The sequence below is a fragment of the Lactuca serriola genome, chromosome 9, assembly GCF_051521515.1.
Source record: "Lactuca serriola cultivar US96UC23 chromosome 9, Lser_US96UC23_V15, whole genome shotgun sequence".
NCBI classification, from domain to species: domain Eukaryota; kingdom Viridiplantae; phylum Streptophyta; class Magnoliopsida; order Asterales; family Asteraceae; genus Lactuca; species Lactuca serriola.
The window spans coordinates 156713355-156740352 of NC_136416.1; the positions used below are offsets into that span (position 1 = coordinate 156713355).

At 35.3% G+C, this 26998-nt stretch overlaps 1 protein-coding gene across 1 annotated transcript; it reads right to left on the bottom strand.

The window, feature by feature from the left end:
- Positions 1-17358: 17358 nt before the first annotated feature.
- On the bottom strand, positions 17359-22657 carry LOC145074625 (enhancer of mRNA-decapping protein 4-like). Its single transcript, XM_079020973.1, has 11 exons — positions 21623-22657; positions 21491-21540; positions 21263-21419; positions 20963-21181; positions 20726-20854; positions 18891-20642; positions 18693-18812; positions 18436-18606; positions 18181-18345; positions 17963-18088; positions 17359-17890 (listed from the first exon to the last, which is right to left on the bottom strand). Exons 1-11 carry the CDS (start codon positions 22400-22402, stop codon positions 17585-17587), a joined length of 3975 nt encoding a protein of 1324 aa, XP_078877099.1. The 5' UTR covers positions 22403-22657; the 3' UTR covers positions 17359-17584.
- Between the last annotated feature and the right edge of the window lie 4341 nt (positions 22658-26998).

Below are 26998 nucleotides of genomic sequence, written 5' to 3' on the forward strand. Positions count from 1 at the left end.
AACTCGTAAACAACAACTCATATATCTAGGTTTAAAGATTATATGATATTATCGTCTCACAATCACTCGTGATTAAATTCCATGAAGTGATTCATGTGAGCGTGGGTTTAATCCAATACTCAAATCTTATTTCAGGAGCACTCATGAACGTTGCAACAAACCTTTGCCATGTCTAAACGCTTAGACAATCTAGAAGCCAATTCATGACAGTCTTCTTTCATACTTACTTCCAATGTATGATCGAATGTGGATAGTTTAAATAATCTTATTATTTAGGAAGTCAAAACATGCAAAGTGAAACAATAGTAAACAATTAACACAATATAGTAACTTTACTTATAAATAAAACTCCTTTATTTAATCATCAAATGTTAATTACAATTTATCTATTACAAGTTTCCAAAAGCTATATAATCACTTAAACTAACATCATCCTTCAGCCCAATACACTTAGCATGTAGCAAATGCTTAACCCTACTCAGTCCCTTCGTAAGGGGATCTATTGGGTTATCCTCTGACGATACCCTCTTCACTACGAGGAGTCCCTCTTCTACCTGATGTCTAATAAAGTAATATTTTATGTCGATGTGCTTGGATCTACCATGATCCCTCGGTTCCTTGGTTAAGGCAACCGCACCCTCGTTGTCATAGAAAATTTCTATAAGCTCGTTTATGGTCGGCACAACTCCAAGGTATCCGATGAAGTTCTTTAGCCATATTGCCTCCTTTGACGCTTTACTCGCTGCTGTGTACTCTGATTCGCATGTTGAATTAGCTACGGTCTCCTGCTTAGAACTTTTCTAAGTCACTGCTCCTCCATTCAGGGTAAAGACCCAGCCTGAATGAGAGCAGAAATTATCTCGGTCGGTCTGAAAGCTGGCGTCACTATACCCTTGCACTCTCAAGTCATCACTCCCACCGAGGATAAGGAACCATTCCTTAGTCCTTCGTAGGTACTTAAGAATGTTCTTTACTACAGTCCAATGTGCTCTACCAGGTTTCCCTTGATATCTGTTGACCATGCTCAAAGCGAAGGCCACATCAGGGCGAGTACACATCATAGCATACATGATCGACCAAACAGCAAAATCATAAGGTAGTTGACTCATTTCTTCTATCTCGGCTTCGGTAGTCGGGCTTTGATTCTTACTCAACTTGGTATTGCTTTGGATTGGTAACTCCCCTTTCTTGGAATTCTCCATGCTGAAAAGTTTCAACACTTTATCCAAGTAAGTACTTTGAATAAGTCCTGTTAGTCTTTTACTCCTATTTCTCAATATCCTTATCCCTAGAATATAAGCACCTTCTCCGAGGTCCTTCATAGCAAAACACTTCCCTAGCCAGGACTTAACCTCCTGCAAGGTTGGGACGTTGTTTCCTATCAGCACTATGTCATCTACATATAATACGAGAAAGCTAACTATACTCCCATTGGCTTTGACATATACGTAGGACTCATCCTCGCTTCTCGAAAAACCAAACTCTTTGAATTTCTCATCGAAACAAAGATTCCATCTGCGAGACGCTTATTTCAATCCATAAATGGATTTATCAAGCTTACACACTTTATTAGGGTACTTTGCATCGACAAAACCCTCTGGTTGACTCATGTTAACATCTTTAACCAACTTTCCATTTAGGAAAGTGGTTTAGACATCCATCTGACATATTTCATAATCATCAAATGCAGCTATGGCTAGCATAACCCTTATAGATTTAATATTCGCTACTAGTGAGAAGGTCTCATCATAGTCAATTCAGGAAGTTTGAGTAAAGCCCTTCACAACCAATCACGCCTTATATGTGTGTACTTTCCCATCCATGCTGGTCTTCTTCTTGGAGATCCACTTACACCCGACCGTCTTATGACCTGGTACATTGTCAACCAAGTTCCAAACTTGATTGTCATACATGGATTGAATCTCGTTGTCCATAGCCTCTTTCCATTTTTCAGACTTCGGGTCTGCCATGGCTTCCTTGTATTAGGTTCATCCAAATTTAATAGTGTATTATCACTAATAAACGTATCAACCTCAGCAGTTATATGGAAACCATATAATACGGGTGGAACACTAACTCTACCGGAACGTCTAAGAGGTAACGACTCGTCAATTGGTTCAACAAGAGTTTCCTCCTTGGGTTGAGCGCCGGTGTTAGAGGTTCCTTCATCGCTTGATTCTTGAAGCTCTTCAGGATCAATTTGCCTCCCACTGTCCTCTTGGCATATGACTTCTCTCTTTCGGAAAACTCTTATCCTCGCAACGAAGACAACATTGTCACTCGGTCTATAGAAGAGATATCCAAAGGACTTATATAGATAGCCGATGAAAATACACCGCTCACTACGAGGCTCGAGCTTTTTATGAGTCTCTCGTATTAAGAAAGCCTCGCATCCCCAAACCTTGATATGTGTCAACGAGGGAACTTTTCCTGTCCACATCTCATGAGGTGTTTTGGCAACCTTCTTAGTTGGGACTAGATTAAGGATGTGGGCGGCAGTCTCTAAGGCATACCCCCAGAATGAGATAGGTAACGAAGCTCGACTTATCATGGAACGAACCATGTCCAACAAGGTTCGACTGCGCCTCTCAGCCACACTATTCTATTGTGGTGTCCTAGATGGTGTCAATTGCGAAACAATTCCGCATTCCTTGAGGTAGTTGTGGAGCTTGGTACTAAGATACTCACCACCTTGATCGGATCGGAGCAGCTTTATCTTCCTGCCCAGGTGATTCTCCATTTCTTCCTTAAACTCTTTGAACCTTTCAAATCTTTCTAACTTATGCTTGATTAAGTAGATATATCCATATCTGCTATAATTATCGGTAAAAGTCACATAGAAGCGGTTTGCATCCCTCGTTGTGGATCTAAAGGGCCCACATCCATCGGTATGTATGAGATCCAATAAACCCTCACCCCTTTCACAAGTTCCAGTGAAGGGTGACTTGGTCATCTTTCCAAGTAAACAAGATTCGCACGTGTCATCGGACCTAAGGTCAAATGACTCCAAGACTCCATCCTTTTAGAGTTAGGCTATGCACTTCTTGTTGACATGTCCAAGACGACAATGCCACAAGCATGCTTTGTCCAAACCATTGGACGAATCGATGTGCAACACATGATTTCCTAAGTTGTCTACAACCATCACGATTTCATATATTCCATTACAAGGCAATGCTTCAAAAATGAAAGTACCATTCAAGAAAGCATTAATAGAACCAATTTCATTATTAAACGAAAATCTAAAACCTTGTTTATACAAACCATGAAAATAAATAATCTTTCATGTTATTTCTGACGAGTACTAACAATTATTCAAATCTAAACCTAACCCACTACTAAGCACTAAAGAGTAAACTCCAATCTTGGTGACAGACGACGCTTTCCTATTCCCCATGATCAAGTTTATCTTCCCATGCTCCACATGCCTACTTCTTCTTAGACCCTACAAATCAGAACAAATGTGAAAACCACATCCTGTATCGAGGACCCAAGACATATAATGCGATGAGTTATTAGATTGAATAGTGTAAATACCTGCGAAGGTGGGCTTTATCTTCCCATCCTTGATATCTTGCAGATACTTCGGGCAGCTTCATTTCTAATGCCCTTTCTCATGGCAGTAGAAGCACTCTGCTTCCTTTGGGTTGGTACAGGGAACAACATAGCCAACTTTGGTCCCACTAGAAGATGATCCATCATGGGACTTTCCCTTGTGGCTCTTAGAAGGAGACTTCCTCTTCTTCTCTTTCCCTTGACCAATAGCCAAGACAAGGGAAGTAGCAGTAGGAGTAGATGCAATAGATTTGCCTTTTAGACTACTCTCACCGGTCCTTAGGAGGCCTTGAAGCTTGCTCAGAGTGACCTCCTCCTTGTTCATATGATAGGTCATACGAAAGTGGTCGTAACAAGGAGGCAACAAGTGTAGAATGATATATATGGCCAGCTCCTCATCAAAGTTGACATTCAAATTCAGCAAGCGGTCCACAAACCTTTGCATTTTCTGCAAGTGGGCCGTGATGGACTCATCATCCTTCATTTTGGTAGTAATCATCGCAACGATGATCTCGTACCTTTCCTACCTAGCACTTTGATGGTACCTTTCCATTAAATCTTGGTGCATCTCGAATGGATAGTAGTCCTCGTAGGACTTTTGGAGTTCAGCAGTCATTGTTGCGAGCATGATGCAATGAACCTTCATAGCATCCCTCTCATGAATTTCGTACGCAGCAATTTCCTCGGGAGTAGCAGTGTTGTGTTCAATCTCATTCAGCTCCTTGTCGAGAACATACTCTTTGTCCTCGTAACGGGTGACCATGCGAATGTTGCGAATCCAATCATTAAAATTGAATCCATCAAATATCACCCTCCCACACAAGTTCATGAGTAAGAATAAGCCAGAAGGGGTTGAACCAGAAGTGTTGTTGTTTGAAGTAGACGTCCGAAAAAGAAAAGAGATAAAGTTTAGATTAGATAAGAATCCCCAATTTAACACCTAAATGAAAAATTAGGGTTGGGACCCAACACAATTATTTACAATTCAGAAGAGGGATGTCTTAATCTAATTGCAAATAATTTGAAGGTAGGTAAATGACAATTTACCAATTTCCACCATGAAAAACGAAAAAGATTTTAAGTTTTAAATGAATTGAAATTCCTAGTTTCTTTTGAGATTCATTGAACTTTTCAATGGTTGGTTTAAATCTCGATTATGCCCTTCAAATTTGTGACTAGGATACCGAGGATCACAAACAAGATATGAATAACCATGCAAATGTGCTTGGTACTCTCGATTTCATTTATCACATAATCAATGTGCCGATTAACCAAACACGCTCCATTGATCTATTATAAAAATCGAGCTACCCTTTTCCACCCTTGCTAGTCCCAAATTAGTGTATCGGTTAACCACACACGCTCCACTAACGACTGGGCAAGGTGCAAAGTGTAATTTCAAGGAATAGCATACATTTTCACATTTTTCCTAAAGTAACTAAGATTGGGAATTTATAAAAACACTTAGTTACTTTATAGATCATTATACTTATTAATGAGGAATCAGTTGTCATATCCTACCTATTCGTCTAACGACCCTCCACTAGTCAAGACTGTGGTGGGTAAGAGTGGATACCCAATGGCGGTCATATTATAGGTCGCTTCCTTAAACACCCCTTATAGAACAGCTTCGTGAATGAGGTCTACTAACGCTAAGACTGACTCGTCTTATACATATATATAATTATTAATCTTTTAATATTATAATAATATAAGAGTTGAATTTTAAACTTGTAAAACTCTAGGGTTTAGAATTTAAATATTTCAAAATTAAAAATTTTTAATTAAAATTTAAATTCCAAAACTTGAGGGCAAATTTTGAAACTTTTCAAAATATCTTTTACATCAAATTTGAAAAATAATAAAATAATCATATAATTAATATTTATCACAAAATTCGACCTAATCTTTCTTTAAGGAAAGATAATTCAAATCAAAAATACAAATAATTAATTTTCTCATATAAACTTTTAATTATCTTATTAATTGACAATTATCTTCTAGTTTGATTAGGATATCAATTACCATAATAAAAAATCGGAAATTTATTAGCAAAATAACATATGGTAATTATCCAAATCAAATTAGGGCAAAAAACTCGAAATTTGCATCCTGACTCGCTGCCACGTCGTGGTCACTATGCAGATGCAAAATCGAAAAACTTTTTGCTTTGAATAATTAAGCATAGCATCAAATACAATAGAAAAACAACCTAGGCTCTGATACCACTGATGAGTTTTGAGCATAACAACAACCCTATGGTGCACATGCAAACCCTAAAGCTTTGGATCTAATTTTTCTAATTGTACATGCAATAATCATCCAAAGCTTTTAAACCCTAAACTACAATACATATAATCGAAAATCATAACTAAAACAAAGTTAACATGTTACCTTTCAAATGTAGCTTGATCTTTAACCTTTGAGAGTTTTAGTATCACAAGTTTTATACCTCTAATCGATCACAAACACCAAGAAGCAAGTTCGAGAATATGAGAGAGAGGAGGAGGCTCAAAATTGGCTCTAAGATCCTTCTAGGGTTTCTGGTCGCCGAAAATATGATGCCAAGGGGTCCCTTATATAGCTGAAGAACTAGGGTTTCAGTCAAAGACCTAATCAGGTTGCTTAGGCTCTAAGCAGCCCATAAGATCCTTCCAGAATCCTTATCATGGACAAAATCCTTATGGGCTATCGATAAGATTTCTTCCACCCCTATCCATAGGTATATTAAGCCCATTTTGCAATTATCATATAATTATAATATCAGTCCCCTTGATTTAATTAATCTATTTTGACCACAAAATTAATTCTAAATTAATTCTAAATTAATTCTTGACCAATATTAATTAAACAATATGATTTCTCTTTTAATATATTATTCACATGATATATTAATAAATCATAGTTAACCTCTTTCTCGATAATTCATCCAGTCAAGTTGCTTTGGTAAAGGCAACCCAAAAGGACCATGCTAGTATTGGGTCAAATACATACCAAATATAGTTATTGGCTTAGATACCTAATCCAACAATTATTTACCTTAACCATATATTTTTAATATGAAATATGGCAAATAGATTTCAAGAAAGACCGATTTCCTTAATAGACATCTACGTGAAGATATCTATATAGTTTAGCCTGAAGGTTTTATTAATCCATGTTATTCTAACAAAATCAAGGTTTGAATCATCATTTTAATAGATAAATACAAGGTGTACTTTCATATCAAAATGAAGATAATATTTGTGTTTACTAACCACGTCAGGATTTTCACCTTGACTTGGAATATGTTTCTAAGATGAAAGACTTATGAATGACAAGATACATTATTGGAATGTAAAATCTATGGAGATAGATAAATATGAATGTTAAAGTTTTAAAATGTTTATGCATATATTGACAATGTCTTGAAAGAGATCAAGATACAAGATTCCTTTGGAGGATTCTTGGCATTGCCATATGGAACTAACTTTAAGCTAGCCTCAAAAGTACCTAGCACCTAGGTTTGATCTAGATAAAATGTTTTATATTCAGTTTTCTTGGCAAATGAATCCATCATTTATGACATATTATACACAAGACTAGGTATATGTTTATGTTGTGAACATATCATAAGATACCAATTGGATACATTGGTAAGTCATTAGATGACTATAAGGACATTCTAAGAGTACTTAAGAAGAACTAAGAGAATGTATATGAAATAATCAGTTTAAAAAGGGATCTTTATGTAAAGAGCTACATAAGATGCTAACTTCAAAACAATAATGAATTATAAATGGATTATGATTTCATTACAGAATAAAGAGTAAGTTTTGTTGGAATGAGTCCCAAGCAAAACATAGCTGCACAATTTACTAAATAAGAATACACTGCTACTTCAAAAGTTGAAATCAAATATGATTGGATGAACTAGATCATTGAAAAACTAAGTTGAAGCCTTCCATTCAGGGATAACCTAAAAATATTTTGTAACTTTGAGAGTATACATAATCAAGCTAAGAGATTATATATCACATCATAACAACAATCATATTCTCCAAGATATTTAACTATACTTAGAGTAAAGTCAACTATGGACATGATAGTATTCATAGGATTCACCCAAATTAAATTTAGTCGGGCCCATTAATAAAGTTATTTCCTTTAAGATAAGTATGAGTGGTCACACTTCAGCTATAGGACTTCATTATTATCGAAATGAGATTTTGATGTGAATTTAGTATTTGATATTGGAGCATTAACACAACGACTATTATATTTTTTTTTATATATTGGGATGTGATTATCACATCAATATTTGTTGTTTTCTATATTAACATGTTTAATCCATGAATAATATCATTATTCTAAAATTTCAAAGTCGGTTATAATTGTGGAAGCAATTATGAAGTAAGACTAATATGAATTGGATTGTTTGACTCTCACCAGATGAAAGTAAGCAAGTAATTGTAACCAAGATTCATAGGTATTTTTTAGAGAACTAGTACTGAACGATCCCACGTCAAGATCACCTCATATATTGTTGTTATGAGTGATACTTGATTAAAAGGTACTATCTTTGTATCCTTAACACCTGAGATACATAGTGGGTCTTAAGTGTAGGGAACGTTGTGCTTAGATATGGTCAGATGTGGATCCTTAAACGGGCAGTTATAAAAGTCATTTTTAGGTATTATGTGAAGTATACAAGAGGCTTATGTAGTCAAGATGGTATTTGTTCCTCTTATGTGTTGAGAGTTAGACATTTATCGCGGTACCCTAATTTGAACACCAAATGAGATTGATTGTGATCCAAGTCTCATGTTCAATAGGATGTTTATAACAAAGAGATAACTAATAAACTTACCTTATACATCAATTGAAGATTTGATCTTTTGGGAATTGGATAATGATGAATGACATTCTTCGTTATGTGTTACTAGTGGCAGTGAAATGTTGTTAGATGATCATTAATTTCTATATCAATCTATGATAAGTCTTGTGCAAGTAGGACATTAAAAGATCTTGTCTGCCCAAGAGTCATTACAGAATGATATTTCTAATAACTTATGATCTTATAGGGTCGCACCTTATACCAAGTTACTACTAATTGATTATTTATTATAGTAATTTTGATTATTAATAAATACCAACACTTGTATTTAATTGAGAAAACATTATTTTATGAAAATAATATTTTCCAACATATTGAGAATTATTGTTTTTAGAAAATAATAATAAAAGAGAACAAAACTAACTTAATATCATATGGTATGAATATTAATGTTGTGTACAACATTTTGATCACTTTGAGTAACCATTAAGTTTCCATATAACTAGCTAGTTGTGAATAAAGTAAATAGCACTTGAAACTTGTCTCCTTGGCGTGCCAAAATCATAGGTTACTCTCTACATGGGAGGGACATGATTTTTCATTTGTTTATTCACTATATCGTGCTTATAAGAAAGCCTTACCTTCTACTCTATTGTCTTGCCTTTTGACCATGCTTTTGTACATAAAAGAAAGGTATGAGACATTAGTTTTGGCTAAGTTTTATTTCACTCTTTCCACTCTCTTTGGGCTGCCAAATTGCCGAGAATTTGGGCACTCTTCCTGTATTTTTATTCTTGCATTTGGCTCTAGAAATGAAGTCTCCAATGTTGCTTCTATTTAAGCATATTTTAATATATGTCTTAATGGCTTAAGAACAACATTTTACAAATGAAGACTAACATTTTTAGTGGTTATACTCTTGCTTTAGTGGATACATTATAGAGAGCTTGTTTTAGAGCTTAATGTCACACTTCATCTACATCCAATCTCGCATGAGAATCAAAGTCTTTAAAGGTTGTAACACTTAACTTTTTATGGTTTTCGTAATCTTTCTAAGTTTTGAAAAATGATCCTTGGTGGGTTTAAATGGTTTTAGTTTATTCAAATTATAAAATGTTTATGTTGTTCATTACGTCAATTCTGTCACGAAAATTAGACTATTTTTGAATAAAAACCAAACATGCTTTACCTTGGAGAATCCCAGAGTCTGTAGATAATGCCCTCCAAGCGTTTGATTTTTTATCCTTAAACAAGGTTTTCATTTTGGGTTTAGTAAAATATATGTTGTGATGATTTGATTTTGTGAATGTTATTGCAGCAATTACAACAATCAATCCAAGAAACACATAAATGCCACGACTGAGATCATAAAGGACAACCCTGATTGTAGTTGAGTCTAAAATAGAAAAACGCCCATGATAGGAAAATGGTTGTCATTGGGTCCAATGTATCTTTAATCTTTTTTACTGACTAACATTAAAAAAAAACATACGGTTTCTAATATTATTACATCATATCCATGTAGATTCTTCAAAATGATTGTCACCGGGTCCAATCTTGGACAAATTTACCCTTATAAGAATAAATAGAAGAAATGACTCTATAAGAATGGAATATGAACATGACTAAAGGCAATTTCATTCTTGTTGAGTAATGATTCTATCTTCAATCTTTAGAATTTTTTATGTAATTCTTTCACGAATAAATGTATTCTTTTGGAAGTATATTCTTTCAAGAATCAATGTATTATTTTGAGAATGGTTAGATATTTAGTATATTCTTTAGAATTTTTTATGTAATTCTTTCAAGTTTTTTGAAATATACAATGACCATGATGTATTCCGTCATAAATGTAGCTTAGTTTTTTGTAATTTCGTCAGGAATGAAATTGATTATCTAAGATTGGTTTTAGCTTTTAGTAGATTATTCTTTGTTTTTTTTTAGATTTATGTATTTCCAATTGATATTCCTTTAGGAATGTCTTATTCCCCAAAAAAAAACACATATTCTTTTAAGAATGAAAACGCATTCTGTCAAGAATATGTATTTTTCCAAAAAGATTTTCATATTTTTTGAAAATAATAATAATAATAATAATAATAATAATATATATATATATATATATAGCACTATGTTCTGAATCGTTTCCTAATTCGGGGCCGTAACCCGAAGATCAGTTATCATAAGGGTATGGGCATTGAGGAAGGAGAGATTTAGACCCCTTGGATGTAATAATGTAGATTAGGTGATCCGAGAGTTTGGTCTGTGTTTTGGGAGCCCAAGGGTATAACCGTAAAGTGATAGTACGAGCCTTTTATGAATTTTGGATTTAAGCTCGGGAAGCTTAAGGAGAAAGAGATTAGATAGAATTGTAGAGCTCCTCATCATCTTTCTATGGATATAAAGAACGTCGAAATCGGACTTAGAACGAAGAAGTTATGGCCTTCGAAAGTTTGGTGGTTTTAGTCTGTGGCCGAGTACGCTAGGCGTACGCTATGAGTACACTGCGCGTACTGGGTCGCAGTCTGGTTGCGGAGGAAACCCACATACAATGGGCATATGTGGGAGTACGCGGGGTATACGCTCGGCTAGGATAAACCCTAATTTTTAGGGTTTGAGCGTTACTTAAACAAGTTATGTTGCTTTGGGTGGTTCTTATGTCTAGCCTCCACCTCTCCAAACCCTAAGAACGAAAATCTAGCCTTCATTTGAGTGTTTATGAGCCATTTTTGTGATCTTGTGGTGTTTTTGGATCCTTTGAAGGAAGTGAAGGTTGGTGGTGAAGCTTTGGTGTACTTGAAAATGCAATCTTGATGAGTTATTTTGGACCATGCATGAGTTAGGGTTATTATTATGGTTCTTTTTAAGTCTTGGGTCCCATTAAGCCATGAAAGGGTGTAAATTTGCCGAATTTACGTGTTAAGACATCATTTAGGATCAAATATGAGAATTTTGCCTAGTGTCTTAACCGTTTAAGCTCTTAATGGAGAGTTGGTGTGACTATGGCGTACGTTGGACGTACGCAGCTCGTACATTGTGCTTACTGGCCAAGGAGGGATTACGTTAGGCCTAAGTCTGAGTATGTCGGGAGTACTCAGCTATCATTGACTTCTGCAATTTGATCTGTATTTGGACTACTAGGGTTTTGGGTCTTGTTGGGCCACTAGTCTTTCTGAATTTAGGACATTGTTAGGCTTTGGGCCTTCTTGGATTTGGACCCATAATGGGATTTAGGTGTCATTTAGGAATTTGGGTCATATTGAGCTTTTGGAGTCATTGGGTTGGGCCTTACTTATTGTGCCAAGTGAGAAAAGGTTAAAATGGTCTTTTATCCTGTGAATTGGACAAATGAATCAGATATCTAGTTATAGTTTATGGCCCAATTCTTAATTGGGGTTTTATTTGATGTTTTAGCGTGGGGATTATCCGGATCAACAGTCCGAGCATTTATCTGATGGTCAGCGGTTTGAGGTGAGTTTCCTCACTATGTTTGACAGGTCGAAAGCACCAATGTCAACCCATGGTTTATTGAGACAGGAGATCAAATACTTGAAATAGGAGTCACTTCAGTTCCCTCCTACATATAGAGATCATGTCTTTAAAAAAATATTTTTTAACTCATTTATATTTAATCCATTTTTCAGGCTTGGCTAAACGGTATATCCGAGCCACTCTCCTTTCTTTATGATAATGAAACAATCCGATCAAAACCAATCCAATAAAGAAACAATTTTATTTAACAAGCAAAAACTGAGAGAAAGAGGGATTTGATATATATATATATATATATATATATATATATATATATATACACACACACACACACACACATAGGGGATTAACAGAAAACATATGAACCCTTGAAACCCTAGAAAATCAATAGAAATAGCTAGAAAAAAATATTTTGAGATATCTATTTTTTTCTTTTAGAAATGTAAAAATCTCTCTCTCTCTCTCTCTCTCTCTCTCTCTCTCTCACACACACACACACACACACACATATATATATATATATATATATATATATATATATATATATATATATATATATATATATTCACTAAAAACAAAAAATGATTTTTTTTCAAATTTTTTTCAACGAATATAGAGATATGTATGTTATCTTTATGTTTCTAACGTAAATAATAATAATAATAATAATAATAATAATAATAATAAATATCTTGTAGTATTTTTTCTATGTATTTTTATGATTTTCTAGGTTTTTGGGTTCATGTCTTTCATTGAACCATCTCCTATATATAAGAAATCTCCAGAAAAGTCCTAATATTTTGGTCCAATTCAGGCAAAAGTCCCAAATTTTATTTATTACCAAAAAAGTCCCGATTATCATATAAAAATTTCAAATCAGCCTTTTTTACAGGTAAACTATTTTTTACCTAGTTACCTCCTGAAAAATCTCGTTATTTGGCACATTTAATGAAAAAGTCTCGATTTTTTTTAGTTCAACTCTTTTACCCTTTCATTAATAATCTAGAAATTTCTTGTTTGAAAATGTGAATATAAATAAATGTCATCGGGCTCCATAAAACTAATGATTAAAGTCTTTTGTAAACATTTGCGATAAAATAATGATGTTAGCATCATTTTGAACTCTATGAGTCAATGGTTTCTTATATGAACATATCACTTGGTTTTCATTTACTACTTTTAGGTAAGATTGTTGTAACACCCAGTAGAATTTAATATAATCGTTTGGTTATAAAATCCTAAGTAGAAATATATTTAATTTTAGCCAAAATAATCATCATAATCATGTAATAGGCATCAATACGATTTTCGTAGATATAAAAAACGCCTAAATCTGACTTCGTTTGAGGAGGTTATGATTTTTCAAAGTTTCGATGCAACATAGTACAATCAAAATTTAGATCAGTTGATTGTTAGCCAAAAAAATGTCAATGAGAGTTGAAGATCTCATAAAAATGAATTCCTTATAGACAGTCCAGAATAGAATTCGTATGAAAAAGTTATGATTTTCGCATGGACTTTAACAGTCTAATCTCTATAAAAATATGAACTTAAAATATAGTAAGAATTAGCTTTTGAGGTCTAAAAGAAAGTTTTAGTGCACGTCGAGATGATTCTGGGGATATAAAGAATGTCAAAAGCGGAGCTTGTATGCGAAAGTTATGACCTTTTGAGATTTCAGGAAAATGTTTGTTGTAATGACATGGCAGCACCGGAGTGCGCCACGTGGCCAAATGAGATCCAGACTCTCTACCTGACCAGTCGACATGGAACCATGATAGGAGGACACGTGGCAATGTCGAAGACGACGGGGGACATGGTGACGTGGCCCAACGGTTCGACAACATGTAGCACCAACCCAAACCAGACATGCTAGCGATAGGTGCAACGTGCCTTGATCTGAGGCGCGCCGCGCCCACTGATGTCCTATAAATATGTGCTCAAATCCCCATCCATTCCATACACCAAACTTCTTACATCTCTCTCTCTCTCTCTCTCTCTCTCTCTCTCTCTCTCTCTCTCTCTCTCTCTCTCTAGTTCCGATATTTACAAGATTTTTCGGGGTTATGAGGAATTTCATTCTGGCAAGGTTCTGAGGCATCAGAGATCCCGGAAAATAGAACCTTTCGGGTCAAAGTTTTGCCCGCGTCTTTCCGATTTTTTGCCAAAAATCTCTGTAAGTTAAGTTGCACTTACTATGCTTTAAGTGTAACTTATATTTATCTTCATCGGCGTTATTATGAATGTATAAATAAGATTTATCAGTGATTCCAGTCATAATACGGGTTGATATACTTTTGAAAATGATGTACAGGCTAGATTTAGTGAGGTGTTTAAAGTGGGATTTACAAACAGTATACTTTGTATACCAAACTGACCCTACTTCCGATATGATCTTACCTAGTTGTTCCTTATTTGATAAATCTTGAAGTGTTCATTGGGATTAGTGAATGATCTAATTTTTATCACCAGATTGTCATAGAGGTTAATAAGTTATAGTATTATAGGTTAATACTTGTTAGGTGCGTTGCTTGCCAGTTGGATTGCTCAGATAAATGTTAATCGCCAGAGTAACTATCCAGGTGAGTTACCTCAGTATACTATGTATTACAATGTATGTCCATGTATGTTAGCATATAAGAGCTAGTAGAGTAGAGTCGAAAGTATATTCTTTATATGCTTTATGTTTGTGTACTTGAAGCTAGTATAGTAGTATAGTATAAAGTATAGTCTCTATGTTCCTGCACTAGTAGAGCCGAAAGTGTAGTCTCTATGTGTGCAAATGTTGTTATTCATTACAGTTAGAATAAGGGTTGACGGTAGAACGATGACAGGTCGAGAGCCTATACACCCGCATGTTGATAACAAAATGTCAGGTAGGTCGTAAGTCTAAATACACATATTATTGGTGGATCGACGAAAGGCCGTGAGTCAATCGGTGGATCTATGAAAGGTCGTGAGTCGTTGTATGTATGCATGTGTATGTATTCTGATATAGGATATTTTGGGGAACTCACTAAGCTTTGTGTTTACTCAGTTGATTATAAATGTTTTCGAGTACTTCTTCGGATCGTGAGAAGGGTAAGACTTGAGTGTACACGCGCGCATTGACGTCATGTTTTCTGCATAATTTAAGTAAACTCCGATTTAACTGAATAAATAAAAATAAAAATTTTGCTATGGAAATCGGGACGTTACATTTGTACTAAGGTGTTCAACATATAATTTGAATATTTTATAATACTTATAACATAAATTTGTATGGAAAATGAATTATATGGACGATGATGAGTTCAAAATAATGATAACATCATTGTTTTATGGCAAATAATTGGTTATAAAAGACTTTACTCAATAGTTTTATGGAGCTTAATGACATTTATTCATATTCATAAATTCAAACAACAAAATTCCAGATTTTTAATGAAAAGGTAAAAGAATCGAAATAAAAAAAAAAAAAAAAAAAAAAATGGGACTTATCATAAACTATGCAAATAATGTGACCTTTCTGGAGATAACCGGGTAAAAAATAATTTATTGTAAAAAATGACTGATTTGAATTTTTTTTATCCGGTAATTGGAACTTTTTTGTTAACAAAATAAAATTTGAGACTTTTGTTTAAACTCGACAAAAATATTAGAACTCTTCAATTTTGAAGATTTCACTTCTATAATTTGAAATATGGCTTGGCTACTCTCATATCACTATAGCTTTATGTTTTCTCTACAAAATAATTTTTTCTTGTCCTTTTAAATTATCAAAATTTATTAAATACTCGAAGAATAAATATTACAATTTCAAACAACTAAAACATTGTAAAAAATAATTTATATAGCTTATTTTATTATAGTTGGTTATTATGTTATATAATCACTTTCATAAACATTTCTACACACATGTGCAAGTGCTTGACTTATAATTGTTGTAAGAGATAATTACTTAGAAGTGTAACTTATTTTTTGATTTGTAGACATTTAATCACGAGTTTTTTTTCCATATTTTTCAATTGAATTTGTTTGAACTGTTCAAAAAACATCCTTATAACCTGCAATCATAGGTTTAGCTAGTTTCCGACGTATTTGACAGGTCATGCGAGGTTTCAGTTATCTTCTCCGGCGAGACTCCAACGTTCAAGGTTTCTGTTCTCTCATTCGCTCTCTTTCTTCTCTTTTTCTCATTAACTCAAGAACTCCAATACATATATCAGATTTGTGATGAACACACACATACATATACATCATATCATTGTTCATCGTCTTAAACCTCCAAGCCACCATTATAATTGAGTTCTAGGGTTTATGATTTTCAGTTGATGGTGTTTGATAGGGATTGAAAGGTGGTGAGTGTTGTTCCAGATATGATGTTCATTGTCTTCAACCTCCAACCTAGAACAAATGTTCGAGCATGAACATATACACACGAACACTTTTGGAAATCGTTTGATTTCTGGAAAGAAGAGGAACACGATGAAGATCTACAAACCTTGAAGATCATTTGATTTCTGGAAAGAAGATGAACACACACATCGATTTTTGTTGAAGAACACACATGATTTTTGTTCAAGAACTCACACATGCTTTCAAAATTCAAACAAGAACAAGATGCTCGATCAATTTCAAATACCTAGATTTGATGTGTGTATATGTGTGTGTTCTTGTGTTTTTATTTGAAAATCGAACTCTAGTGTGATATGTGTGTGTTTTTGAGTTTTTCATCTGAAAATCGAAACTTTAGTTGTGTATATGTTATGATATTTTCGGAGACTCGCCAGAGAAGATGCCCAAAGTCTCGCCAAAGATGCAAAGACCGTCGGAAACCGGCAAAACTCACACCAATCGGTCATAAATGTAAAATACGGACAAAAAAACAAGTTAAATGGGCAAATATAAATAAAAAAATTAGTGACTAAACGTGTACAAATCAAAAAAATATGTTATCATTTTAAGTTATTATCTCTTGTAAATAAAAATAAAATTTTGTTTGAATTATATATGAAAAATTCATAATAGGATAGTCAATTTATTCATAATCATGTCCTTGCAAAAAAAATGGTATACATTTATTTTTCTTGTAGTTTGAACTTATTACCTATTTATCAGAAAATAGGATAGTCAATTTTATATTAAACTTGAGAATCTCATTATAAAACTACATTTACTATTTTAAACATCTACATTATTTTTTCTTAAATTTAAAACACAGCACTCATGACATTTTTCTGTGGAGATGTCTACTTACAACAAAACAAATTTAAGAAGCAACTTTTTGTAAAAAAGAAAAGTTAGACAAATGTTCCAAAACATAAACACAAATCATGTTTTACAGGATTAAGATTTTTCCTTAATTTTGTTAATGCTAGCTAAACATAGACTTTTAGACTACTATCATTGTAATCATTAAAAAGCTTAAACCAAACTTAACAATTTTCAACTTTTGTTAAAGAACACTAAGTTATTAAACCCCAAAACACCATAAAACAAACAAAAGAATAAGATTTCTCAAAACTTTGGATTGAATAAAACACCACCACATACAAAGTACAAACAACCTCTACAATAAAGATTCATTACATAAAAAAACAAATGTACAAATTTTGCATCAACACAACCTAAAACAAACAAACAAACAAACATCCATCCATAATATAGAAAGAAGAAGAAAACAACCCATTTCATTACAAAATTCTAAAACTTTGTACGAATATATAAATGGAATTTTACTTACAGGGTCCTGAGTGTGGAGTTGATAAGCCTGACAACAACACGTATGCTTGAAAGCTCTGAAACTGAAGTTGTGGGGAGACTTAGTTGATGGTTTAAAATGGAGCAAACTTGTTCAAATATTGGTCTAACATGCATTGCTATCATCCCATCTGATGGCTTTATGGCTACAACCACATCCATCATCCATGCAAGTTTCTTTGATGTCTCATTCCCAATATCACATGCCAACTGTTGCACCAATGACAAAAGTACCCCTTGACTCAATGGCAAAGGATTCCTTGCTAATAACCCCTGTAAGTCAACCTGGTAGTAATTCCCAACAATCAAATATTAGAAAAATCATTTTTCAGATATAATTAAACATATATGATATACCTGAGTGCATAACCATGACACAATCCAAACATCACTTCTTTGAAGAGCAGAAGTGAAAGCCTCCTCATATTTGTGTTCATATACCAATCTAGAAAGCTCTTTTGTTGGATCCAATGGTGCTTCCATCTATTTTTTGTATTATTGAATAATTCAGATATTATATACATATATATATAAACAATTTAAAAAGATAACAAAAGAGGTAAACTAAAACTAACCTTATCATGGAAACTGCCTAAAGGTCCATTGCTGATTTGGGAGATCAAAGGATTCACTGATTCCGAATTTGCCCCTGCAAGTGCAAGAGCTACCAACTTCCTTTGACCATCAGCCAGTTCACCACTTAATGTTTGAGTCATGGAGGATGCTGAATTTATCGCGTCCTGTCAACAATCAAAAGGGTAAAATAGTAAATAACGATTACAGAAAGAACAAAAAAGAAAGTTCATGACTTTTAAGTTTTTAGTTTTTACCCTCAAGGCAAGTGCTAAAGGAGAATGAGTTGACTCAGTTTGCTGAAGAGCTGCAGCTGTGTGTTCCAGCATTCCCTTTTGAAAAGATGCATCAACTTGATCAAACATCGCCTTGCAAGACATCTCAAAAGCAGGGACTACAGAACCCTCCATACTTGACTTAAGTGCTTCCTGTAATATAAGAAAAGAAAAAAAAAAGATCTATTTTAATATCTTTAAAACTATATCAACAACAAATTAGCTCTCATAAGTCATACCTGTAATGCTTGTTTGCCAGAAGTTTGAAACTGAGTTTGGATTTGTCTTGCAACAGTAGCTTCAAGTTTAGAATTAACAGATTTCTCAAGTTGGTTTACAGATTTATCAGCAACGCCTCTCTGAAAGTTGAAGTTTTTTTAATCAGATTTCTATAATTTGAAATGTTTTAAAAAAGAAAAACCTTTAATGTCTGTCACCTGAAAAGCCTCTGTGATGGCTGAAGCGACTGTTTTCTCAATAACTGGAGAAACTGCACGAACAACAGCTGTCACAAGTGCAGATGTTTCTTTCTTCAACATTTTCTCCCATGTTACAAGTAACTCCTTGTAGCCATTTGTAACCAAAGCTGAGATTTGTTGACTTCGATCTCGGTTTGACTTTTCCTGTTTTGCAAACTCTTCTTGTGTTTTGACCCAAAGAGCATCATAATTAGTCTTATAAGTTTTCTCCATGCTTTTTCCTATGGATGCCTCGATTTTTCTACCTTCTTTTGTGATTGATGATGTCACCATTCCTGGAGTCTGTTTTTGGATTTCCTTTTGGTTGAGTAACACCTGAGTGATGGTTTCTTGCATGGAATTAAGTTGTGAAAGTATGGCTTCAACAGAGGGAACACTTGAAGAACTGATTCCTGGATCATTAGAAGAATCTGTTGAATTATAAACATTTAATGGACTTGAGTTTGATCCTTGAACATTCTTTCCCTTTTGTTTTTTTCCTTTTCCAGAAGATGAAGTCACTTGGGGAGGTGTCACTATCACTGTCTCACTTTGTCCTGAAAGATCAATTTTTGCATCTTGACCAACTTCTTCAAGTCCACCTGAAGTTTGACCTTGACCAACTGTTTGACTTTCTCCAGGATTATCAAAGTATGTTTCCACACGCCGAAAATCTGATGCCTGTGATGAAAAAGATTTCTCCATTTGCTCTGAAGCAAAAGCATGAAGCTCAGGTTCAAGGTTTTGACTTTTTCCAGTTTCACCAACAACCTGGACTTCCACCTCAGCATTTTGTGAATCAGGGTTTAGAATCACATCCTGTATGTTTGCATCCACGTCATTCTTTTGCTCAGAAACATGACTTATTTCAGAGGACAATGTCGCCATTAATTCAGCAGGAGTTACCAAATGAGTTGGATGCTTAAACTTCCCACCATCTTTACTTTCATCAATTATCGAGTCATTAGATATGTTTGAATGAGCAGCATCCACTGAGTATTCAATAACTTTTGGCTCATCATGGATGCTGACTGGACTTTTCAAATCTGAAAGTTTTCTTGACAAAGTAGGACTTGATGCAACAGGAGGTGGTTCAACTGAAAGAGGAACTTCAGGTAAAGAAGAAGTTGAGGGTTGTCTCAAAATAGAACTCCCATCAGAGTTTGATACAGAAACAGGGAGGGGTATTTCAGTCTTATTTCCAGAAGCTGAAGCTTCCAAACCAGTTAACACTTCAGCATTTGGTGCAATTGCATCACGTGAAACAGTTGAATCTGATCTCTCATATGCAACAGAAGCAGCAACACTATCGACTGGAGGGGGTAAGCATTGAGACATGTCCAAAGCATATTGCTGAATGGCTTGTGTTTGGACACAGTAAACCTGAACAATTTGTTCTCCATGAGGTAACAAATCACTAGTACCTGTGAAGCTTAATATTGGCATTGTTACTGTAAACTCTGCAATGTAATCCATGTGAGTAGCTTCTGGATTGAGACCATATTCCAAGTGGACAACATAAATAGCATTTTTCTTTGCATTTGCTAGTAAGAGAAGTCCTGCTTGAGATAATGCAACCACTTGATTAAAGAATGCATTTTCAACTCTAGCCTCGGATGAACTCTTCAATTCCAATGTCTGTGAACAATGCCATGAGTCAGCATCACTTGGAAGCAACCATCCTTCTTCACTGTCAGAAGCCCATATTTTTATTTCTCGATTCAATGGACCCTGTGATTGTATCCAGATATCAGAATGAATAAAACATGTCAAAGAAAAGGAAAAAGTTTGAAACTTTGGTCAGAAATTATTACCCCTGTGATAAGTATGATGTGATCTGGGCGTTGAGGAGCAGTTAAGAATGTGACAGAGTTGACAGGTAGACCATCATGAGGCCTCAAAACTGCAATTGGAGAGGACTTGCGATCATCCCAAATCTTTATCTGTTTAACAAAATTTTAAAGAAAAATGACTTGTTTAGTTGTGATTATGTAATATGTATATGTCAAGGGAATGAAATTATGAAAATGAATGTTGAGATGTTAACTAACAGTTCCATCTACTGAAGCAGAAACCAAACGGGTAGTCATCCATTGACACATTGATAAATCAGTCACTTCTCCATCATGACTACCAACAAACTGAACTCCATTAATCAATTTATCAACAGGGCATTTGAGAGGTTCTTCTGCAGAGTACACTTCACCTCTCCCGACCTTTGTAGTATCAATTCGCAACACACGTTTTCCAATTCCTACAACAAGAACTTCCTGCAACACATGAAATCATGCATCAAGTTAAGTTTTTTGTAATCTGTGAAAGCACATAAGCAAGATGGGAAAAGGATTTACTTGTTTGTGACAGTGCCAACAAACTCTGGGATGAACAGATTCACCTTCTCCTACAATCTGAATGGCAACAACTATCTTCCCGGTGATCTGTGGCTTATCCTCTTCATCTGTGCCCTCTGTAATCTTCCACACATAAACACGTCCATCTATACTAGCACTGGATAAGATAGTCTTGTTATAACCCAAACATAGAACAAAAGAAGTTATGCGCATTAAGAAAGTTCTTACCTAGCTAGAAGATGAACATCCTCGGCGAAGAAAACCATATCTGTAACCCTCTGAGAAGGACAGATTGTTTAATTGGATCAATGAACATATTGGAAGTAGGATTATACTAAACTAGAAAAGAGAGTAACAAACCTGAGCAAGACCTTTAAGCAGTGATCTTAAAGCGGTGTTTATATTAAGAACCCTGATTGCTCCCAGTTTCAAACCATAACATATATAGGTCTTGTTAACAGCAATCTGACGACCCACGACGAGACCAGGATCAGACCCATACTTAGTAATGGGAGTGACCTCAAGTTGAGGTTGAACCTCTCCCGGCAACCTAACATCTATATCATATAAAACACGATCACCGCTCAAATGACGACCCTTTGGGAGTTTACTGCTAGGCATCCGCAATGGACCGGAACCAGAATGCAATGTAGGAACCAACGATGACGGAAGCATAGGATTAGTAGGTTGAGGCATAGGCATGGGTGATTGTGACGAGGTATCGATGGTGGTTGGTGGCGGAGCGCTTAAAAGAGCCATCAATCGGGCACCATGGTTAGGGTTAGGGTTGTTATTAGGGCTAGGGGGTTGGAGAGGGGGTGTAGGATAAGGAACGGATCGCTGGTGTTGTAAGTTAGAGGAAGGCATGGGGTTGTCCGGTTGAAAAGGGGGTGATGGGATATGGAATTGAGGGTGGTAAAGAGGGTTGGTTTGAGGAGAGTATGAGTAAAGCGCGCCGCTGACGGTGGGTGGAGGATACGAGGCGGCTGAGGACGGTGGAGGATAAGGGATGTTAGGGTTTTGGAAGGTGGTATTAGGGTTTGTTGTGATTGGTGGTGGGGAAGAAGAAGGGTTGAAGAATCTTTGAACATCGAATGGTCCTCCGCCTGGTTGTTGGTTCTGGTTTCCAGGGGAAGCCATGAATCACCACACCCAGTAAAAGTTTGTTCTTAAATCGAATGAAAATGTGCAGATTCAGATCTGAATACGAAATTGGAAGAGGGGTTTAGGGATTTTGATGTCAATCGAAAGGGGAAATGGATTGGATTTGGTTGAACACTCTCTTCTATGTGTGCGCTGTTGTTGAGTGAGATTATGGGAGGTTGACGGTACGACTTTTGGGAGACCAGGCCCATGAAGAAGAAGAGGAAGAAGAAGGTTTATTTCTTAATAATTTTCTCTTGATCGGAACTATTGACAAATACACTTTTAGTCCTTTAGTTAATAGTCCTAAGTCCTAACAATTATCAACTCGTTGTAATTTACAAACCAAGTCACTTTAACCATTAAAGTTTTGGGATATTGAAATACTTGTAATAAAATAATCACCTTTGTTTATAAGGGAATTGATAATTCCATCACTCTTTTTAACACATCTATAGATTTTAAAAGAAATTGGCAATTGTATCGATAGTCGATAGTGTAATTAATAATTCAAAGGTCGGCAAGAATCTTCCGGTTCTATTTTTTTCATCCCAACATGAAATCATAGTTTTTTTTCTTTTTCTACCACACACAAAAAGGGAAACACAACCACAAATAGAATCATAACGTATAATCAAACGATTAGTTTCATCACAACTCATGTCATTTTGTTTTCCTTCATCGGATATGGGCATATTACCGGTGGCAGGCCATATTTTTCATGATCTTTAAATCGGAATCCCAAGATATCTCCTATAAAGTTTCTTGGATCTCAAATATTGTTTGTATCAAACTACACTACAACAAATGGATTACTAACGAGCATATACATTTATCAGCAACCCCATCAACAAGAGCCATTTATTGTCGTTGAATTATCCTTGAACAACAAGAACGTGAATCCATCACAAAAATCTTAAAATAATTTTTGGTCGATGGCAAAGGAGAAATCGTTGGTGAATATTTGTTAACTCTTTGGAGCTTTTATCCTAAAGATGAAGTAGTTTGACGTATATCGCCCCTTTAAACTGGTTCAATTTGCATTAATCTCATTCGGGGTTACTTTGATTAAATCATCGATTACATACAAAGAACTTTTGTTTATGTTTCTATGCAGGTTATGAGTACCGATTTTTGTCATATTAAAAGAGATTAACACAAAAACCAACCTATGTATGAATAGTAAAGTTTTTTCTTTTTAACTTTTGTCACAGTAGTTTTGGTTTTTAGACTTTTGCCACAAAGCTACTTTCTTATTTCATATTTTGGTCACAAAAGTTTATTATGTTTGCAGATTTAGTCCCTATAATTTCGTACATTGGTAATTTCCTCGCCCTTATTTTGTAAAACGATATTTTTTCTACCATTTACTTTGTATAATGGCATTTTCCACATTTTAATTTGTAAAATATCACTTTTACCCCCTCAAATTTGAACAACAATAATTTCCACCCTTTCAACTTTTATATACTTCCATGTGTGTAGGTTAGGTCCCTAGACTTTTGTATGTAGCAAGTTTGGTCCCCTTAGAAAACATACAGACAAAACGATAAAATGATGACTAATATTATTTTCCTTTTTTGTGACTAGAACATAGTAAGCAAAAGCTCGCATGCGTCTATAACAACCAAAAATCAAGAGTAAAAATTTCGTTTTTAATTCAACCAAACACCATCAAGTATTCATATCAAGTTATCAAAAGTATGTTAATGTGAAAGTATTTATCAGAGTACAATCCCAAAATCATAAAAATATTGAACACGGGTGGATGGTGGATGTGTTGCGATCAGGTCGAACCCTTCCCCTTCAAACCAGAAGTAACTGCAAGTAAACTTAAACCATAAGCATAAAGCTTAGTGAGTTCCCCAAAATACCACATACCATACGTACAATAGGCCTCGTCTGACATTCATCGGTCCCCACCCGGTACAAATCTGTCAATAACTTGCGATGGGCCCCACCCAACACATTCATTAGGCCTTGCATGGCATCAGGCCCCTCTCGGTATACATAAAACACAAACAATACATGCAAGAGTCACACAAACAACTAGCATCCTATAAACAGTAATCAATGGGTCGGCATTGGTGCTTTCGACCCGCCAAACACTATTATAAGACTCACTAACAAACGATTATCAACTGCTACTGCTCCTACCGTCGGGAATACATGTGTTATAAACCACCTATACAGACATACAGAGTACACCCTTAGCTTTCCTTCTAAAACTAAGGGTTTGACCAAAAGTCAACGCAAGTTAAAAGTCAAAGTTGACTCTCCGCGTCGTGGCCACCCTTGGCCACGAACGTCATGGCCCTTACACGACAAAACATATGTGTTTTCCCCAATCGCCACACCGTGGCAACCTAAGCCACATCGTGGCACTAGGTTCAAAGTGTATTAATGGGTTAAGCCAAATCCTCCAATCTCAAAAGGTTCCAATTTCCAAATCTGATCATTTCTATTGTCCAAATGGATAAAGTTTCCACCTTTATCCCTTGAGACCCTCTAGAGATCTATATCTCAAGTCTTAGGTCCAAAAGGCATAATAATGGCATGGGCTTAACCAAGAAGCACTTAATTCCTCAAGTGTCATATCCAAATGCTCCAGAAGGGCTTATAACACTAAAACCAACTTAAATATTAGTGTTTTTTAGACATGCATGTTTGTTAGGCGTGTCAAGCCCTACAAATAAATTGGTACAAAATGACTCCACAAACGCTTCTACTTTGCACTAAAAATGTAATACAAGGTAAGCAGGTTCGATCCACAAAGACACGAAACAAATTCTTATACCTTTTTGCATAAGGTGCAAATATGATCACAAAAGTGGGGGTTTTATATGCAATGATTTAAAAAAAGAATAAAGCAATTGTAAATGATCGATTAAATGAAACAAATTCATGATATGTGAGGACTCCAACTCTATGTATGATGACTTAGCAATGCGATTCCAAGATGACATGATATTTATCCAATTCTACCTAAGTTGGTACTTGAAAGTGTTAACAAGCTCTAACACTTCTCATTCACCAAGTTGTCAATTCAAAACAAGCTCTTTGAAAATAACCTAACCTCCTAATTTAAGTCTAAACAAACTCTTAGATAAAAATCAAAAGGTTGCAATAAGGTTTATGTTAATGTTCCCAACAACACTCAATACTCCTCACAGATTCGGGAGCGTAAGAGTATGCGAATAAGATTTACACTAAATTCATTCAATGGAAATCAGTTTAGTGCTTGTTACATAGTCGTGGAATCTTGTCTGCACCTTCTAGTTACCTCCCTAAGTGAGATCCCACATCCAAGAGTCCCTGAAATATCATAAAAGTGTGCGAGTGAAATAAAATCATGGAATATCCCGAAAACATGTAAAATGCATGGAGTTAAGCCTAAATGCAATGCAATGGTGTGGAATAAAGCTGCAAAATAGGTGCCTAAAATGCACCTAACAAATCTCCCCAAGCTTAAACCTTTATTGTCCCCAAGAAAGAAAAAAACAAAAGTACAAATTGGGAGGAAGAAAAGAAGCGAGCAAAAATCAAACGCACAAACTTTTGAAGACTGATGAAATAACCAAGACAAGCTTGAAAGAGATCTAACCCAATTAACCTTATTTTTGCAGCATAGTTGAGAATATATATGTCGTGCCTTGAGATAACTTGGCATTAAACCCACAAAGATATATAACATTAAAAACAAGAATTTTAGCCACTCCCTAACACACCTCAACAAAATCAAAAGTTACAACACTTGTTCCGGTATTGGGTTAGCATATGGAACAAATTATGATCTTACTCTCATGTTTCAAACCACTTACACCAGTCAAATTAGTTAACAGTCAGTCCCGATGTCATAAGTTCAAATTCAAGTCCAAGGGCTAAGTTATACCTATTATTATGATTCAATGTTGACAACCTCATCATCTTCTGTTTGGCACGAGTAGCTCCGGGAGACGTGATCGTGTGTGATTGGACTGCTTTCAGATTTTAATGAAAAACGAGTAAGTCTAATCTCAAGGCATACGACTCACTTACCAACTTAACTGTTTTCAGAAGATTAGGTTGCCTTGGATTGGATCAAAAACAGACATAGAATAATTTTTCTATATGAGATGTAAAAAATATTGAAATTGGGATAGAAATAAAATATTTTTGGGGATGAGACGATGGTGATTGTGGTTTTAGGATATGTGATGCAAAGATTTTGTTAAGTAACCTCTTGTCTCGCCCATTGACGAAGGGTTTGCTCGGGTGGGTTACCTACATTTCTTCCTTGGTCTCCCATGGTAGAAGTAGGAATTGAGGTTTATATGGGTGCGGAGTCTGGGACGTTGTGAGTAGTTGAAGAGGGTGGAGTAGTATTTCTAGATGAGGATTGTTGAGGTAAGGGTGAGAGGGTTTTTGTTTCGGTTCCTGTCACACTTGAGAGGGGTATGTCCTCCAAAATGTTGATGACCGGAGGGGTAGATGATGAAGAAGTACCTGAACCCGGTTGCCACTTGTAAAACTTAGCTTGCTTCCGTAACCTCTTTACAGTCTTCTTTATCTCCGAGTCAATTGGCAATGGTGTACCTGTACTGTCACAACTAG

What these genes read in the sequence shown, in the direction of transcription:
- LOC145074625 (XM_079020973.1), bottom strand. Translation starts at nt 22,402, where the DNA reads ATGGCTTCCCCTGGAAACCAGAACCAACAACCAGGCGGAGGACCATTC. An exon ending in TGCTTAAAGGTCTTGCTCAG is followed by an intron (nt 21,541 to 21,622) that starts GTTTGTTACTCT and finishes TGTCCTTCTCAG; the next exon opens with AGGGTTACAGATATGGTTTT. An exon ending in ACATCATACTTATCACAGGG is followed by an intron (nt 20,643 to 20,725) that starts GTAATAATTTCT and finishes ATACAATCACAG; the next exon opens with GGTCCATTGAATCGAGAAAT.